An 18,464-nucleotide genomic window follows, 5' to 3' on the forward strand; every position below is an offset into this window, starting at 1 on the left:
CTAGATTGACTTGGTACCTTTGTAAAACAAAAACAAAAAACAGTTGCCTCTATCTGAATCTGGTTGTGGACTCTAATCGTGCTAGCTGATGAATTAGTTATGGAGTCTCCTAAACCAGCACTGTGTCTCTGAACTGTTGTGGTTTTAATAGTAAGCTTTATCGGTGACTGTGTTATCGCTCTATCTTTGGTTTTCTTTTAATAGATATTTTCAGTCTTTGTAGTTTCAAATGAGTATTAAAATAAGCTTCTCTATGTAAGGTTAATCTCTATCTTAATATCTCCAAATTGATCATCTTTTCCTATAATGCTTAATTTGCTGTTAATATTATGTAGTGTGCTTTTTTATATCAGACATACGGCTATCCATGATTAGTATTTTGAACATGTATTGCACAGTTGGAGCATGACTTTAATGTGGATGCCTCTTGTCTGTTTCATTTTGGGAGTGGTTTGAATAATTTTTATTGCGTTTATCATGATTGCATGCTTTTTTCCCTTTTTAAAGTTCTGAAAATCCTCAGTTGGATTCTAGAAAGTTCATTTTGGGTATCACTGGTCATTTTTACATTCCTGTAAAAAATTATTGGTCTTTGTGATGAGGCCATTTCAAACATGAATTGGCAGTTTGATGCTTTCACATCTTCAAACATTTAATATAAAGATAATTACTTACCTCCCTTCTTCACCCTTCTCTCACTCATACACAAACACAAACACACACACTGCTGAGTAGTCTCAGTACTCAAGATGGATCTACAAGGGTCTATCTTATTTTAGCCCTTTCCTAATGTGTTTGTCCTGGGACAATAGTCACCTTGGTTATCCTGCATTCCGAGGTCCACCTCCCCCACTCAAGAAGTCTACAGAGATACCCTTTCACTGCATTTCAGTCTAGGATCCAAGAGTATAACTTAGGACACTAATGGAACTTTTGTGATTTCCCATTTCCCAATGTTTTAGAGTGTCTTGCCTGGAGGTCTAGTGTCTCCAAGCTATGGTTTTATCTACTTTTCTACTTTATCATTTATTTAAGGAGAGAACAAATCTGGCTTCTGATATTCCATCTGGACCAGAAGTAAAATTCTAAGTAAAATGTTTACCTACCATCTCTTTTGAATTTGTTTGTTTGTTTGTTTACATCATTTGATTATAGTGTATAATTGGAATTTATAGAACCAATAATGATTAAACTTTAGAAATGAAATCCTAACCTAGGTTTAGACCATGTCTACTAAGAGCTTAAAGGATCTGGTTTAAAATTCATGTTTAAATAAGCTAGGATGTGTCTTTCTCAGCTCAATAATCAATTATTGGATTGTAATAGTCAAGTCACCATGGTTGGCTATAGTTTCAGTTTTACATCACTTAAAACATAGCTCAGGGAAGGAGTTGGGGGGGGGGGAATCACAGTACCAAGGCCATTTTAGTTTTTTATGTATGATATAATTAATAATGACTGGTGGATGATGGGAAGAGAAAGGCAAGGCTGACTTGGTGCCTCATGAGGCTGTATGTGCCTCAGTGATGCCCAGGTCTTGTCCATTACCTAAGGCCCTTTCAGAACTTGTTGTCTAGCAAATGATCTCATGAAGCACAGTACTGATTTCATTTTTACTCACTATTTGTTAAGTGCTTTGTAGGCTTAATCATTTTGAAGATGTGAAATGTACACAGCACAGTGGACTCACAAAATCAAATGCAAATTTTAAAAATGGAAAAAGCTAACGTTAGACAAAAATGTTCTGTCCTCAATCATTGTAATTGTACTCTGTGTTTAATTTGTGACCTTTAAGCTTCAATATTACTCAGTCTAGCCTACTGCAGGCTCTATAGGTCTACTGGGAAAACAGAATAAGCAGTAGGATGCAATTTGAAATCATGACATTTAAGTGATCTAATATATACAGCAGAATGGAAGCATGTATAGTTAATGCTTTGAACGGGTTTTAACTTGACTCCATACTTAAAATGAAGGACTAGTCATGTGATTGAATTTTTAAGGACCCATTGATACAGTATGAGTTCCAGAGTTTATTTTGAGTCATAGAGAAATGCCCTAAGAAAATGTTACCTACATAAACATTAAGCACTAACATGTTATTTGTTATAAGAGGAATTCAGGATGTTAGTTACGAACGGGTGACCATGAGTCTGGGCAAGCAGGACACTGGCAGTGTTTCCGGGTTGGGCATAAACAGGTGCGGGGACAGGAGCGACGACAGGAAACATCTGCCTTTGAGGGAGCCGGCCAGTCTTTGAGAGGGGAACAAGTGACAGATTTGAGTTGATGAGTGACATGGAAAATGTGTTGTGTCGGAGGTCGCTTTAGTTGCCTTGAAAAAAAAAATGTGTTTTGGTTTTGGCTTATTTGAACTGTTACTCAGAATAGGTGGGGAAATTGTGTCATCTGTGAAGCAAACTCCAGAAGAGATTTAAGGGAACCGCAGTTTCAGGACGGTGCCCAGAGAGTATTAGCACCACTTCTACATTTCCAGGGACAAACAAGGTGACAAGTGATAAGGTCTGGCAGGGCTGTGTGTGTGTCTGTGCAGTAAGGAAAGGAAAACTAGAACTTTATTTGGATAGATCAAAAACACACATAAATTCTTTCATGCAGCAATACATAACATGTGCCTCTTATCCCTAACACAATGTGCACTGTATTTAACTTGCTACCAGCAAGTGCTTTGTCGATTGACTTCATTGCTCATTTGTAGTTGTATTTTGAAGTATCTTCACTGTTTTTCTTCTATCGTGGATGATTTAGCAAATGATAGGCAATCAAGAATCAAAAAAATTTGACGGTCTTCCTATTTTCAAACAGGTAAATGCTGAGTTATGGTTTCAGTTGCTACTTGTAGGCGTTATCTCATAGAAACCTTTAAATCTGGGACCCTGCATGGGTCTGAGGGCTTAATATAAGCATGTATCCATGTTACATGTTCTGTGTTGTCAAGTCCAGCAGACAAACTCAACACTGTACTCAGTATTCCACTATCTGCTGAGATCCTGCTGCTCTGAGAAAAGCTGCAACACAGCATATTTCATTTTAAGGCTTTTTTTTAGTTGACACAAAATTGAAAAACAAAATTACTGAAGAGAGCTCGCCTCTACTCAGGAAGGAACAAAGCACACAGTGCTGAAAATATTTGTTAAACGGGTCTTACCCTTATCCCATGCTAAAGCATAGTGCCCTTACTAAGTCTTCTGTGAGATCTTGAATACCAAGGCTAAGTTGTCTCCACTCTACACCCTTGTCAGACGACTGACTGTCAGGGGCCTTCTAGGTCTTTGCTCTCCAAATATTCATGAGGACTTTCAGAGTCAGGTGGCTGACCAGCCACCGTAGAGGAAAAAGTAAAATGCCCATGTGACTTGAACCCCAAGCAGAAGATAGAAAAAATGGCAGACACAGTAAAGTTATTTATGTTTGATAATGACATATTTTAAAACATGTGACCAATATTTTCATAGTCTAATCTGTCCTACTCCGGGCTTATGTTTAAAAACAGGAACATATTTAATGAGCACTTGGCTCGATACACAGTATGTTGTCTCATATCCTTGTTAAGTCATGGTTAAATCATTTCCAGCCTGAAAATATTATTCCTATGGTGAACATGCAAAGCATTTGCCATGTTTTTAACCACAGAGCTGGCTTTGTTCCGTTGATAATTCCATAAACTCAAGTTTTATAACAATGCAAGATGTTGAGATTCAGAAAGAAAATATATGGGATATTCTCATAATCTTAAGGGGGAAAAAAAGAGCTCAGTAATTTGGTATTTCGTACAATAGTATGGAATTTTTAAGCATTTAAGAGCTTTACCACTGGAAGTGCTGCCTAGCACTGTCTGTCATTAAAACGCCTCAGCTCTGTGAATCCCAGGGGTAATCCAAGCCAAAGCCGAGAAGGAACTGGCCAGTCCGCGTCCACCTCTTCCTTGTAAGGCAAAACTGAAGAGTTAGGGTGGCGTGGTGTGGGGTGGGTTTGGACTGAGCCTTGCTATGTAGCCCATGCTGGCTTCAAATTCTCAGTCTTCCTTCCTCTGCCTCCCGAGTGCTGGGGTTACAAATGTACCCTACCACACCCTGAGCTTTGCATGTCACAGAATCAAAGAAGGAAAGCAAACAAATGAAGCAGGACCACACGTTTATTCATAAACACACAGAAGAGGCACAGTCCCCCGGAGAAGGTGATCAAAGAGGGTCTACCTTCGAGGAAACAGGTACTCTTATGCAGACAAAGTCCTTTCAGGTCAGCAAATGTCTTCTGAACTAACCTCCAGAGAGCTTAGTAGTCGAGGCCAGTCCAAATCAGATGCTACGCTGGGCTGTTCTGGCTGTAATGCGCATTGTGTTGTGCTGTTTAAAAGGTAAAGGTTGTTGCGAAGTAAAGGAGAATGCAGAATTCTCCCTCTTACTGACGATTGTTGGTGGCAGTGCGTCATGCCCTCCTCCCTGCTTCCAGGCACTGTTCCCTAAGCATCTCCTTGTCCTGATTCTTAACAGGCTGTGGCTGCGGCCTCGGCTGCATCCAGAGACTTCAGTGGGATTGGAGGGTTAGGAGAACTCCTGGAGAGTTCTTCAGAAGCTTCCAAGTTAAGCTCCAAGAGTGCCAAGGAGTGGAGGAACCGGAGGAAGAAGAGGAGACAGCGGGAGCACTTGGAGGGAAACCAGAGAGCCGAAGGAGACAGGATTCCCAAGTCGGAATCCGAAGACAGTGTCAAGCGGAGAAGCTTCCTGTTCTCGCTGGATGGGAACCGGCTGACAGGAGACAAGAAGCTGTGCTCTCCCCACCAGGTATCAGGGTCTGACAAGCACTGTAAAACACTGCATCCGGTTTAGGTAGATCTCTGTAACGTTTCCTTTGACTGACAGGGTGCTGGCACCATTGAGTTATTTAAAAAATCTATCATCAATTGTCTTAGGAAGGGATTTAGAAAAATTAAGTCAGGCAAAACTTTAAGATCACTGTCTTCAAACATTTTACAATTTTGAGAACATGTTATTGATTTTTTTTTTCAAATATAGCCTATTTCTCAGATGTTTTGCTGGGATTGTATTGGAAGTTCTGTTCAGTTTCCCTTTTTAAGAATTCTGCTGATCCCCACTTCCTTTTGAAGCCACTGCTTTGACTATCAGAGGTTATAACATATATATGTTCTAGATAGGAATGTCTCATGATTTGCCTGTTTTCTTTAGCATAAAAAGTCTACTTAGAAAAGTCTCCATTATCATGGCATACAAAAATAAGAGGATTACAATCTACCTACTCTTGAAAAAGAAATATTGAAGTCACTCAATTTTACTTTTTAACTTAAACAAGGCTTACAAAACACGAATAGTACTAAAAAATGTACCTTCGTGCTTTGAGGCCTATTTTATCTATTAGAACATTGTGTGCCATAATTTCAAACTCTTCGAAGTACATTAATTTTACTCAAAAATTATACCCTAATGTCAATACCTTGAGAAACATACTAAATAATCAATTTAAAACAAAAACAAACAAACAAAAAAACCCTGTAAATCAACCACAGAGTACAACAGAACAGTTATTTAATGAAATTAAGGGTGACAATTTTGACAAAAAGAGAATGGCAATCACAAATTTTTGCCCAGTTTAGTACTTGATTATTTTCCTGTTTTGGTTTTGTTTACTTTTAGACAAGGTCTCTCTATAGAGCCCTGACTATCCTTGAACTCACAGCTTTAGCCTTGTATTCACTGTTAAAAGAGCTATGTAAGCATTGTAGAGGGATCCTGCATAATTAAGAAAAAGTTAAAACTGATGACTTCTAATGAAAGGAGCTAAAAAAGAAAACACTGAATAGTTTTAATTATTCATAAATGTACGTGCATATTAGTGATATTTGCGTGACAATTGCATATCTTTTGAAAACGGGATTATTTCCCTCCTTGTCTAAAAATGCACACACTAATTTCTTCTAAGCAGCAAGTATTTAATTAAGCACTGTCTTGGTTTTCTTTCTAGTAGCTGTGACAGTGAAAGTAAAGGAAATGAGAATGGGTTTACTCTGGCTCATGGACCCTGATTATATACAGCCCAACACTGCCGTGAGGGCAAATGGGCAGGAGCCAAGACAGCTGGTTCCATGGCATCCATAGTCAAGAACAGAACAATATTTCCTATGCTTGCCACCCTTCTCTCTTTCCCTTCAGTCTAGGGCCCAGCCCAAGAGTGGTCTCACTCACACTTAGGTTGGTTTCCTCACCCCAATTAACCTAATTAAGATAACCCTCTCCACAAATATACAGAGGCCCATTTCCCAAGGTGACTGGAGATTCTATTAATTTGAGAAATAATGCTAATGACTCTGTTACCATTTAGGTAACCAAGAGAGCTCTAGTTGTTGAAAATCCCTTAATGAAAAATCATATTCCATTCACCGATATAATGGAACTTTGTTCTAATGGCTGATGCAGAGTAATCATGTCAGACATCTTACAGACTATGTTGGATGGTATGGATGTAATAAATGCTGTGGGAACAGAAGCCATGTAACTGGAAATGAAATTTTAAATTGGACGGTTTGAGGGTGACATTCTAAGATGTGGAGGTGAGATCAAGGGAAGAAGCTACACCATGGAATTGCATTCTAGGTTTAGCAGAAGCGACGTTGCAAAGTTGTTTTGTAATAATATATAACCCTCATGGAACAGTGAGGTTTGGGTGGCTGGTGCTGAGGAAGCCACAGAAGGGAAATAGCAGAGAGAAGGTAGCTGCTAGTTAATAGTTGGACACTAAAAACAAAAGCAGTACGTGCCTTTGAGCAATTTATTTTGTATTTGTAGATAGATGGATGAAAGATGATAGATGATAATGGATTAGATGGGTAAGTAGCTAGATGGATAGACCTTCAAAAGTAAAGGAAACACCGAGTAGTGTTGAATCTACAAATCTAACTAAGGAGGCATTAATACATGACTTTCAAGCAGAACTATGCCAGAAACTTTTTCGAGTGTTTGCTTTGTAGGCATTAACAGGCTTTCTCTTATAGAAAAGAGAGTCAATGAATGCAACAGGGACAGCAAGCCTAAATGGACTGAACATACCCTTCAAAACAATAAATCTGAAAATTTCAAAGCAGAGAGACCATAAATTATGGGCACGCTATATTCCTCTACTGATGTGAATTTAAATGTTATTTTACATTTATCGTGTTATCTACTTTTATAGTACATAGTCATTGTACGACGTGAAATTAGTTAAACGTTTATAATGGAGACTCCTTTCGCTCGGGGGTTTGTTCCTGTTATTTGGACAGAGTGGGACCATTCATTTTAAACCAGAGGCTTAGAGCTATAACCAAATATAGTTGCTGATATATTTAAGTTGAGATGTGGCACAGATGAATTACTTCCAACAAATATTCATCCTACATAGGCTGATAAACCACCTGTTAATTCCCTACATCTTCTTCATTTTTCTCAACCCTCCTTGGGTTTAGACCCTATATACAGGGTTATGTCACAAAGAATCTATGATTGCACTTTCTCTCTTATTATTGAAAATTGAGGAAAAGTCCATGCGCTTATCTTCTTAGAACAGAGGAAGATGAGACGAAGCCAATACCTGTAATTTATGTTGTGAGAAGCCTGGGGTGAGGAGAAATGGTCCTTTAGTTCCACATATAAGTTCTTTAGAGAAAAGCTTGCCACAGCTGCGGGTATTCCCTTAACTCTGCCGCGTCTTCAAGGGTGTTATTTTTGGTTTATTTTCTCAGAATACTATTTTTGTTATCTTCTTTTTTCGGGTTTTGTTGCCTTGAAAGCTGTGCCCACACCCATTATTATACTTTCCAAAGAGTGAAAAGAAGTTTCACATAAACTCAAAGATCTGGAACGCCTCTGAAAAATACCCAGAAATAAAAGTATGCCAATGAAAGGCATGTTCAGTTATACTGTAGACATAGAAACATGGCACATACTCCCAAGATCTGTAACATAAGCAGATATTCCCTTTCCAAAGACAGTTTTAGAACACAGGTAGATTAAGATTATTATGTTTAACCTCCCCAGAAATTAATGTAAGACATACTGGAGTGAAATGTTTATACTTCTCTGAGCATAGAGTTCCACCTGGGTTTGGATTTAGCTGGAAGGTGGGATGAACATCCAAGTCACTGAATCACATCTACTATGTCCTCACAGTGTGTGTGTGTTCATGAGGACGTGCGTGTGTGTGCACATGTGTGTCTATAGCGAAATGTCTGAGTGGCTTATACAGATCTGTTTTGCATATAATCTGGAGGCTAGAGCATGACAATGGCTTCATCCTGGTTTCTCAGAGAGCTCATGAGTGGAAGGGTAAATGGCTTCATACAGAAAAGATAAGAGGGGAGCAAACTCTGTGATGTATAACTGAGGAACGTTATGAGGGCTCTGTCGCTAAAAACTGCCCCGTTGTGGAATTATGTTTCCAACAAATGAACTGTTGGCATAGATATTTTAACATGCTGAATCAGAATTCCAACTTCAATTTCCTGAAAATATGGATTTCAATATACAAAGTCATCTGTATATGAATTACAAAGAACTCATTCTCCTATAGCCAATATTTATAACATATACTGAGTGTGAGAGTAAATATGTCGGCACCCTTTATTAAAGTGGAAGACACAGCTTTCGAATGTAGGGTGAAGAACCGGTCTAAGCTGTGCCTGGCGCTGGTTCCACACTCTCGTTTGAACTGAGTGCTGTAGAGACACAGTACAGATCAGACACACCTTACATACACTAGTGGGTCCTATAGAGAATTTACTTCTCAAAAGACAGATTTTTAGAATGAAAACTTCCTTTCCAGAAGTTCCAAAGAACAAAGGCAGTCGCCTGGGAAAAGTCATACACATAAAGCTAAAAATGGGGCCCAAGACGATCAGTCTTAGCTAATTATGCAGAGAAATTTATAATAATAAGCAAAACTAAAAAAGCCCCCAAATCTGTTTTTCCCTGTGTTTTCTTTACTAAGATTATATTTGTTTTTATACTGGAGGAGAAAAGGGAAATACAAGCTAGTTCCTGCCAGCATGCTTAATATATTAACATACGCATATATTAGTCTCTTCCGTTTTGATTTGACTTGTTTTTGAGACAGAATCTTTCAACATAACACAGGCTGACCTAGAATCCTCCACTCTCCTGCTTCTGCTTTTCAAGGGCTAGTACAATAAGCATGTGCCACAATGCTTCACATATGACCATGTGGTACGTGTGTGTGTGTGTACATGTGTGTGTGAGTGCATGAGTGTATGTATGTGTGTGTATAATTACCATGGTTATGAAGAGAGGTGGGACAGAGAATAAGAGAGTTTGAAAGGAAGCAAAGAGAAATACCATTATTAATGATGGGGAGAGCAAACAAATATTCCATTGCCCGACTAGGTGTATTTTTAGAAACTATCACAAGAGTAAAATTAATCCTGAGCAATGCAGTTTAAAATCCATTCAAAGATTCAAAGAAGTATCCAAGCCACATCCTATTTTTTGATATTAGAGAACCATTTATCTGTTGATTTGTAAGTGTGTAGAATAAATACGTTGTGGGCTGGGGGACGTAGCTCGGCAGTATTTGCTTGCCGAGTGAGGGAGAGGATATATTGCACAACACAGAAAAAAAAATCAAGAAAGCCTATGATGTCTTTATTTTGAATTACCTAACTCTCACTACTGGGATTAACATGAATTCACAAGAATAACTTTCTTTACTTCAGTCATGTTACAGACCTTGGGTCTTTAAACCAGTGTTGGATTTTTAGTAGGCACAATGCCACAGAAACCATTAAAATCCTCCTACATTTTCTGTGACATATAGACCATCAGATCAAGTGAATCACTGGTCCCCCTGTTAGAAATGGTTAGAAAATTAGGAAGATACATTCTGTGACATAATTCTCTTGTGGATAGAGACAAATGGGTCTAGAGACCTTCCTGGTAGAACCCAGAAGAGAACGAAGATGCAATGGTATCTCTTTCTGTACTATAGGTATCAAGGTGATGATTTGATATAAGCAATTTTTTAGAATTTGATATAAATATTTGGAATCTGCACTAAGAGTCACTTGAGCCAATTTTTTTTTTTTTTCCCTTCAAGTTGCATGCCGGTCAGATCACAACACTGACAAGTGGAAGCTGCCTCCTACTTGTATCTTCTCTCTCCTTCTCACCGTGCTAGAGAGAAGCTTCGATGAAGTGCTTTTGAACTTAGTTAGCTGTGAGTCAGGAGTCTTAGAGAGTGGCATGCTTCATAATTAAATGTATACCGATACTTGCACTATGGTCTTCAATACAAAAAGGCCATCTACACATCCCTATGAATTCCTGTATTTAAGAGCAAGCTGACCCCAACCCCAAAGCAAGCAGTCTCTACAATCTTAAGCTTTTTATTAAACAATTATGTCCCACCCTGCCCCTGTCCCCGATCTCTTCCTTCCTTGCTTTCTCCTCAGTCTCTCTTGAGTATCCGTGGCTCCCTGTTTTCCCCAAGACGCAATAGCAAAACGAGCATTTTCAGCTTCAGAGGTCGGGCGAAGGACGTGGGGTCTGAGAATGACTTTGCCGATGACGAGCACAGCACCTTTGAAGATAGCGAGAGCAGGAGAGACTCCCTGTTTGTGCCGCACAGACCCGGAGAGCGACGCAACAGTAACGTTAGTCAGGCCAGTATGTCATCCAGGATGGTGCCAGGGCTTCCAGCAAATGGGAAGATGTACAGCTCTGTGGATTGCAATGGTGTGGTTTCCTTGGTGGGTGGACCCTCAGCTCTTACGTCACCTACTGGACAGCTTCTGCCAGAGGTGATAATACGCAAAACAGCTACTATTGACCCTTTACTTCAATTTGAAAAATAAAAAGAAATCCAGACCTGGGCAGTTGAGCCTGTTCTGTGATCCTTCTTCTCCGAATGAAAGTGCTTAAAAGTAACACGAGATTAAGCGAATGAAAAAAAAAAAAAAAAAAAAAAAAAAAGAAACAAACAAAAAAAGCAAAAACCAAACAAAAAACATTTGACATGTGTGCAACTATTAGCTTTTTGGGCTAAAAGTACTCAAAATCTAGAGTCTGAGATAAAACACAAATCTACAACTACAGTAGATTTACCACAAATACAAAATGATGAGCACTTTCACAATCAAATCTTCAGTTTCAATGTTTCCCTGAAAGTATATACTGACCTATCAGCTCTTATTCTGAAATGTTTGTTCTTAAAATTAAAAATTGTAATGATTAATGCATTGGCAATGGACAGTTTTATTCAACTGCCAGTATTATAGTGCTATTTGACAAATTATTGAAAAATAAAATGTGTTGATTACAGAATGGCACATGGAAATAAAGAAATTCAGGAAAGCACACACATTTCATTGTACATCTGTGTTTGTGCATGGAAAAAATGGCCCATGTATGTCAGTTTGTCAATATAGCCTCAAAGAAAATAAGCCAGCCTTGAGACTATATAATAATATTTAGTTTTGGGGAAAAATTGACCTATTCCACATAATATAAGTTGAAAAATAATTTGTATTTGAATGAAAAAGTAATTACAGCACGCTTATGAAAAAGAAGTTTCTCCAAGCTTTGCCATGTTGATTAAAATGCTGTGTAAAACAGTTGCTTTATAAAATTGCATCCAGCCAGTGAACTCTTGTCAATGTATCCGTGGTCTTTTTTTTTTTTAATGTGTTTATAGAATACAATAATCTATTCAATGTCTTAATGTCTTACTATTACTTGAGACCGTTACCTGAAAATAACTTGCACGAAGCATGATTCTCCAGAGAGATGCTATATATTCTTGTGTTATCCACAGAGAAGGTTGGTTTGAGCCATCAGTATTTGGTTTGCAGGGTACTACCACTGAAACAGAAGTCAGGAAGAGAAGGCTGAGTTCATACCAGATTTCGATGGAAATGCTGGAGGACTCTTCTGGAAGACAAAGAGCCATGAGCATAGCCAGCATCCTGACCAACACCATGGAGGGTGAGCTGCAGGCTGAGAGTCTGTTTTACCTTGACGGTCTGCTATGAACACGTGTTCTCTTTACAGACAGTCTAGTGGCTTTCCCATCTAGAATTGTGTTGCAGAGTTCTTTCATATGATTCGCATCGGTTCTAAAAATGAGTACGCAGTTCTCCCACATGATATCGTATCTTTAAAGACTTAGTCTAATGTTACATTACCCAACAGAGTAAACCCTTTCTCATTTCAGCCTGAGTGTGTAGAGCTGTGAGCCAATGATGTTAGGGTTGGACAAATCCAAGCTTGTATTCCATTCAAATCGTTTCTAAAAATGTGCTTCTTCCATTATCTATGGTCACAATTATAAAAATCCACTAAAAGAATACTTGACACAGGTATTTGGTGATTTTATTCACTATTTAACATACCCATAAAGTCCCTTTTAAAGAGTTATATTTAATAGTGATATTTCTGCAATTTTTGTTTGATTATTACGTATTTTAAAGCTGAATATTAAATTCAAAGTACTTACCTGTATTTAAAAAGAGAAAGAAGGACGATGTCAGCATGCCATTCAATGGACATTTTACGGATGTTCACTTGTAATAAGACAAAATATGAAATAAGATTGTGTTCTGTTCAGTCTATTAAGCTCAGCAACATGAACTTGTATACCCATGAATAAGCATCAGCTTTATATGTCAATTACTAGGAACAGTAATTAACTCTTACTCTTACTAAATGCTTTTCTTCCTCATTACCCAGAACTTGAAGAATCTAGACAGAAGTGTCCACCGTGCTGGTATAGATTTGCCAATGTGTTTTTGATCTGGGACTGCTGTGACGCATGGTTAAAAGTGAAGCATCTTGTGAACCTAATTGTGATGGATCCGTTTGTCGATCTTGCTATTACCATCTGCATTGTACTGAACACCCTATTCATGGCCATGGAGCACTACCCCATGACTGACCAGTTCAGCAGCGTGTTGACCGTGGGAAACCTGGTAAGTGCTTCAGGGGAGGGAGAAATGTAATGGAGAGAAACACCATGTGCTGTACCAATGTGAAAACTTCATCTTCGCCCTTAGCAAAAAGAGAGATCTAAAGGAAAATTACAGTGCACCTCAGGTAGGCTCTGAGTTTTGTGTTGAGGCTGATTATGTAGGGCAATATCTTTGCAGATTAACCAGGGTGTCGTATAGTACTAAATTCCTCACATGTTGGAAGATTACATACTGGAAATGAAGGTCCAGAGGAAACATGGGATCCAAAAGGCTTGAAACCATACCCATTGAAATGATGGCCAAAGAACAGATTTCTACGGTTAAATAGTTTATTTTTAATAATAAATTTTAATAATAAATTTTTATTTTATGTACATTGGTTTTCTACTGATTGTATGTGTGTGTGTGTGTGTGTGTGTGTGTGTGTGTATGAGAGAGAAAGAGAGAGATATCCCTTTGAACTAGAGTTACAGAGAGTTGTGGGCCACCATGTGGCTCAACCCAGTGTTCTTAACCACTGAGCCATCTCTCCAACCTGGATTTCTACTTTTAAATGGTACAATTGTTTAGAAGTGAATTGTTCAATAATAAATACTTTCAGTGGTGATCATCCAACAGAAAAAAAAATAGTTGGTAAAATGGGTTTGTAGCACTTTTAGTATATGAATGTAAGTAACCATAGGGAAAATTGTACTCAGATATATTTTCAAACAATTAACCTTCGCTTTTTTTTTCAGACTTTAAAACTGCCATCAATTCATCTGTTCTTAGAATATGACTAGAACTTGGTTCTGAAAATATTGACTTATTCTACTACAGTTCAAGATGATTCATAGTATTCAAAATCATTTTAGCAACTTGTAACAAATCATTAGGCCTGTGACCCACAAATAACTCAGCACAGAGTCCAGTGCCAGTTATAAAGTATTGATAAATATTTTTATATTTATTTGCCTACACTTCTGGCTGCTTTGTGTTTCTGTGAAAGCTGCTGTGTTCTTGCAAGGCTCCCGGGATGGGCCTAACTGAGACAGTGAGGGTCTAAAGAAAAGCAAACAGACACATGGACACAGATTAGCAGGGATCTGGTAGGATGGGCTCTCGGGTAGAGAAACTTCAGCCCCTGTAAGCTCAGTGTGTTTATTATATAGAGTTGGACAGAGAGGTGGGGTAATTTCATAAAGGCGAACAAGAAGGCTGGATTATTACATACAGATAAACAAGGAGGCAGGGCTATTATATACAGCTGAGTCAAGGAGGCAGGTTTAGTTAATCTCACTACAAGCAGGCTTTGTCGAGGAGCAGTCTTCAGACTGTAAGTATGGGCTAGGCAGTAACTATGGTGGGTGTTTTCTGAACACACTGTCAACATCCAATAGACCAGAGAGGAAGGCTTTGTCATTCTCTTAAGCCTCACTCCCAGGAAGACAGCTTTGCCATTTTTTCCATGTGTCTGAGGATACATTTCTTGACTTGGTGGCTCATGTCAACAACACACATTCACCCAAGACTTCATACACTCAGAGCTTCCTTTGTTCCCCAGAGAAGTCCATGGGATAAAAATTGTCTGAAGAGTTAAATACTTTATCTATTTGGTTTTGGTTAACTTCCTTTTTACAACATTCAGTAGTGGTCAAAATGTGGAAAACTGCACTGTCAGGGACTCAGACTATTTAAAGATGCAATTTTTTATAGGATATCCGCTTCATTGCTCTACAGGGATATGGTTTGGTCTCTGGTTCATTAAGATACAATACTTAGCATCTATATCTAGATATTTTTAGTACTATTTCCATGCTCATAGCAAAGCCTTTTGGAGGACCCACCAACCGTGATCCTGAACACACCACAGAAACATTCTGAGCATCAGATCATCTACTATCGTAAACCCTGTGCAGCTCAGGACAGCCCAAGCCTGTTTTGAAAAGGAACACATTAAACACCAGTTTTATGTTCCCTCAGAGTACCCAAGTTCATGTCTTCTGCTTCGCTCTGGATCACTGATTACTCCAACCTTGTCCTAGCAATAGCTAGCTGGCATCCTGGCATACCTGCCGTGCACGCTGCAATGTCAGAATGAAGTGTCTATTCTAACACAGAAGTGTTTATGTTTTAGCTTTCCTTTCCATCCAGATGAGTTGAACTTGCCTTTCTTTCTGTGTACAGATGTACATTTTCCTCTAAGACCATAGAACATGGATATGTATAATCATTGTGCTTCCTATGACCTCTGTGTTGCATGGGTTTTTAATATTTTAACCTTCTGCATTTAGACATGCATTTAAAATCAAATGCACTCAAATTTGAAACTAATTAATAACTATATTGTATGAAAGACAGTAGAGGATGATAATGAGTGCCTTTCCTCCAATGAATCCTTTAAAGCCTAATGTCCAGAAATGTTTCCACAAACTATGTGGGATAAGTGATTCTTTACTGTAGTTTCTGGGAAGTACTTTATAACTGTCTTTTGAGGAGTCATAAATGGAAGTGGACGCTACTTGGCTTGTTAAGACTGGAAACTGATCAAAGGGTTCAAATCAGGGCTTTAAACTGCAGGAATCTCCAATTGTGACCATTAGATGTACTCTGTGAAATGATTTTTCTAGCCTTAAGGCAGATAACTTATTATTCCTATCAGTTTTGCATTAGAAAACCCCAATCTTTAGGAATGCAAAGTCCCTAATGAAGACTAAGGCTTCAAAGTAGGATGATATGAAGTAGGAAAGGCAGCACACACTGAAACTCCTAATAATGTTCAGGAGGCTGAGGGAGGAGGGACCATCATGCTAGACCATCATGAGCTACATAGTAAAACCCTAATCCAAAAGGAAGGAAAGAGAGAGATGGAGAGAAGGAAAGGGAGGGAACCAGGGTGAAAAGGGGAAGCCCTAAGGTTCTTGATAATTGGAAAGCATTTTGGAAGTTTAACCTTGATCCACAAGAATCTCATCAGTGAAAAAGGCTAACTCATCATTGTAAAGTATCTAGTCCCCCAAAATATTAGTCTTTTTTCTTTTATCTAAATCCACTTCACTTCTCCTACCTCTTCCCTAGAGTTTCAACTTGATAGTTGAGTTTACATATATTACTACCTGACACCTTCCTTTTACTATCTCAAATGCACTTGAAGGATGGGTTTAGTTAAGAGTTGTTTCATCAAACAGAAAAGATGAAGAACCAAGCTTTGTGAAAGGTGATGGTGCAGCTTGGATGCAGGAACTAGTCTTGGCGGCATTGCAAACATTTGCTCCATCTCTCAGCAATCAGATAGCTCACACGTGTTACATCTCACATCCTTTAATCAAGAAAAAGAGAAAAAATTGAATTCCAATTCAAAGTTTTCATGATAGGACTCTGCTGGGCACATTTCATAGACAGTCATTTCTGGTATAACCGGCCTGGGAAGGAGAAGTAGGTATGGCCATGTAAAAACATGGCGTCCCTCCATAGTCACACAGAGAAATTAGTCCCACCAGAAAAGTGGCAAAGAATGCTGGGGAAACAAGGCATAAATATGCATGCTTACAAGCTACCTCGTCCTCTCTGTACTGTTTAACTCAGGAAAACACCCGCCTTCTTCTTCAGTTCTGACACCTATCATGCTGTGATTTTTTTTTTATTATTTTAATGTGTAGGGTTTTTTTTTCCTGATTATTTTCTTGATCATGCCAATCACTCCATCCCTGACACTCTGTGTGACCTCTATTACTGGTTTTTTGGACTGCTCATGGCCATTATGATGTTTGTCTGCTCAATATTTGTACATCCCAGAAGCTTTAGGGATGATACAGTCCTCAGCGTGAGCTTTATTCATTTCTGTGTGCACAGCTGTCATAGATGATTGGCCAAGGATTGGCTTTAAGCACTGTATGGTCACAGCTGAATGGCCATCTTTCTCACTGTTTATTAGAAGTGCTATCAGTTTCACTTCAATTTTGAGCCACCTTGAACAGTCCCTTCTAGCCCCAAAGCCAGAATTTCTAGAGCCAGTAAGACTTAACTTTTACTTTATTTCCCATATCTACTTGATACGAAAAATCCATTATTTTTTCTTTCAGGGTATTTATCTTTTACTCTTAAAAAACATTAAAAATATTTCTGGCACTGATGTCTGTTGTTTCCTGTTTGGCCCCCTCAGCCACATCATAAAACCTTGTCACAACACCACACAAATGTCACATAGCAGTGTATGTATTTAAATATTTTACTGTTCATTGTTTTCTGCATCCACATTTAGAGAGTGTTCTCGCTTCCCAATTCATATTCTTCCAAGTTCCACTTCCTCCTCTTTCTCTTCTAACATGGCACTCAGCCCACACTAGGCGATTTTACCTTAACCCCTAATGAACTTATACTGTAAGCTGTGGTTTCTCCATCTGCTGTGAACTTCTCAGTGAAAGACACTGCACCCCATTTCGCTCGGTGTCTCCCACTGCGTCTACATTGTAAGTCCTCAACAAACAAACAACTGGTTGCTTCTACCTCCAAACAGGCTGCTTCAGGAGTCAGGCTTTTGTAAAAAAAAATAACACACACTTTAGAGTCAACGGACAGTATAACCTGATTATAGCTGTCACCGTAGCTGAATAATATAGTCTCTGGAAAAATACTCTGAGCCTTGTTTTTGTCTTTAATTATTGAAATGGCATATTGATGCCCACCTCTGAGGCTGTTGTGCAGGTCAGGTGAGGTGAGGTGAAAGAATCCATGGTGTGCCCCGCTTCTGGCGTGTTCTCACTGAACAGCTTCCCTCCTCCCACACGCACGTCGTTAACCTCTCGACCCCTTTCATTGAAGTATTGATGGAAAGTATTTCTGCTCCTAGCCCTTATGATTTTCCCAGGGTATTGGGATGTGGGGGGAGTTGGATAAGTGAGGAATATTTGGAAAACTTTCCAGAATATACAAGGAAATCTATGTTTTTATGGTCCTCCGATGTTGAAGCTGCTGCCTATGTAACTTTGGGATGACACAACTTGGGTAATAGGATAATCGAGTAGAAAAGCACAGGTCAAAAGCTTTAGGTCTGAGTCTCAGTGAAAGAGTTCATTTGTCTGAAATTATGCATCATAGATGATACATGGTTATATTTTATTGGGAGTTTATTGAAACTCACTCATTAAAACAAATGATATTTTCAACAGGCTAGTCTATTGTTGCTCAAATAATTATGTAGTGATTTATCAATGAAGCCATAAAAGTGTAGGCCGAATTAAGAACAAAAGTATAGAAAGGGGTTATAGGAGCTTCTGATCAAGGAATCCGCTTTCTTGCAGTTTGTTTCCACAATACATAAACATTATGTCACTTCCCTAATGACTGGCTTGGTTCAATTTGAGCATCTGGAAACCTCAAAGTCTCTGTTGAGTCTCTTTCTGGTACTTCCTATTTTCACAGGAAGATTTTTTTTCTTCCAAGCCAGATTAAAAGCCAAGCTCCCAGCATAGGAATGCTATGAGCCAGAGAGAGTCTG

The 18,464-nt window shown here is 38.8% G+C and overlaps 1 protein-coding gene across 9 annotated transcripts in view; it reads left to right on the forward strand.

The window, feature by feature from the left end:
* LOC129671296 (sodium channel protein type 3 subunit alpha) overlaps nucleotides 1–18,464 on the forward strand; it is an 84,235-nt gene that overhangs the window by 17,121 nt on the left and 48,650 nt on the right. For 3 of the 9 annotated variants that reach the window (XM_055600099.1, XM_055600098.1, XM_055600096.1), the window contains 4 exons: nucleotides 4,515–4,805; nucleotides 10,475–10,822; nucleotides 11,873–12,005; nucleotides 12,750–12,988. In XM_055600099.1, the coding sequence (XP_055456074.1) occupies nucleotides 4,515–4,805; nucleotides 10,475–10,822; nucleotides 11,873–12,005; nucleotides 12,750–12,988 (1,011 nt within the window). Of the gene's footprint in view, nucleotides 1–4,514; nucleotides 4,806–10,474; nucleotides 10,853–11,869; nucleotides 12,006–12,749; nucleotides 12,989–18,464 lie in introns of those variants that run through there. The other 6 variants (XM_055600103.1, XM_055600102.1, XM_055600100.1 and 3 more) reach the window with 5 other exon arrangements.

Source organism: Psammomys obesus, unplaced genomic scaffold (genome assembly GCF_907164565.1).
Source record: "Psammomys obesus unplaced genomic scaffold, mPsaObe1.curated_primary_1811, whole genome shotgun sequence".
Taxonomy (NCBI): Eukaryota; Metazoa; Chordata; class Mammalia; order Rodentia; family Muridae; genus Psammomys; species Psammomys obesus.